This window comes from Eimeria mitis, genomic scaffold, assembly GCF_000499745.2.
Source record: "Eimeria mitis Houghton genomic scaffold, Emh_scaff7132, whole genome shotgun sequence".
NCBI classification, from domain to species: Eukaryota; Apicomplexa; class Conoidasida; order Eucoccidiorida; family Eimeriidae; genus Eimeria; species Eimeria mitis.
In genome coordinates, this window is record NW_013575197.1 from 231 (window position 1) to 656 (window position 426).

Genomic DNA, 426 nt, shown 5'->3' on the forward strand with positions numbered 1-426 from the left:
AGGGTTTAGGGTTTAGGGTTTAGGGTTTACCGGCAGAGCCGAACCGCCTCAGGTTCTGGCAGAGACAAAACATGAAAGTCCCAATCTAAGAGATCATGCATTGTGTAAGCTTTTACATCGAAAGAAGAAACTGAAGCGAGGTTAAACTGAGACTGCACGTAAACCCTAAACCCTAAACCCTAAACCCTAAACCCTAAACCCTAGATTGGAAATCCTAAACCCTAAACCCTAAACCCTAAAAAAAAAAATAGAAACGCTTTTTCGAACACAGGTCAAAACAAATACAAATCTTATGAGGAATTCACCTGAAACGTATGCAACTAGGGTTTAGGGTTTAGGGTTTAGGGTTTAGGGTTTAGGGTTTAGGGTTTGGGTCTGACCTGAATGACGTGGTTTGGAGGAATCCGCACTTTCAGAGAAGCCGTT

At 42.5% G+C, this 426-nt stretch overlaps 1 protein-coding gene across 1 annotated transcript in view; it reads right to left on the reverse strand.

Moving 5' to 3' along the window:
- Nucleotides 1-26: 26 nt before the first annotated feature.
- Nucleotides 27-426, reverse strand: part of EMH_0090420 (high-affinity cGMP-specific 3',5'-cyclic phosphodiesterase 9A, putative) — a gene marked incomplete at both ends in the record, with an annotated part of 1465 nt that continues 1065 nt past the window's right edge. The window contains one exon of the mRNA XM_013501575.1: nucleotides 27-152. Coding sequence (XP_013357029.1) covers nucleotides 27-152 — 126 coding nt within the window. The remainder of the gene's footprint in view (nucleotides 153-426) is intronic.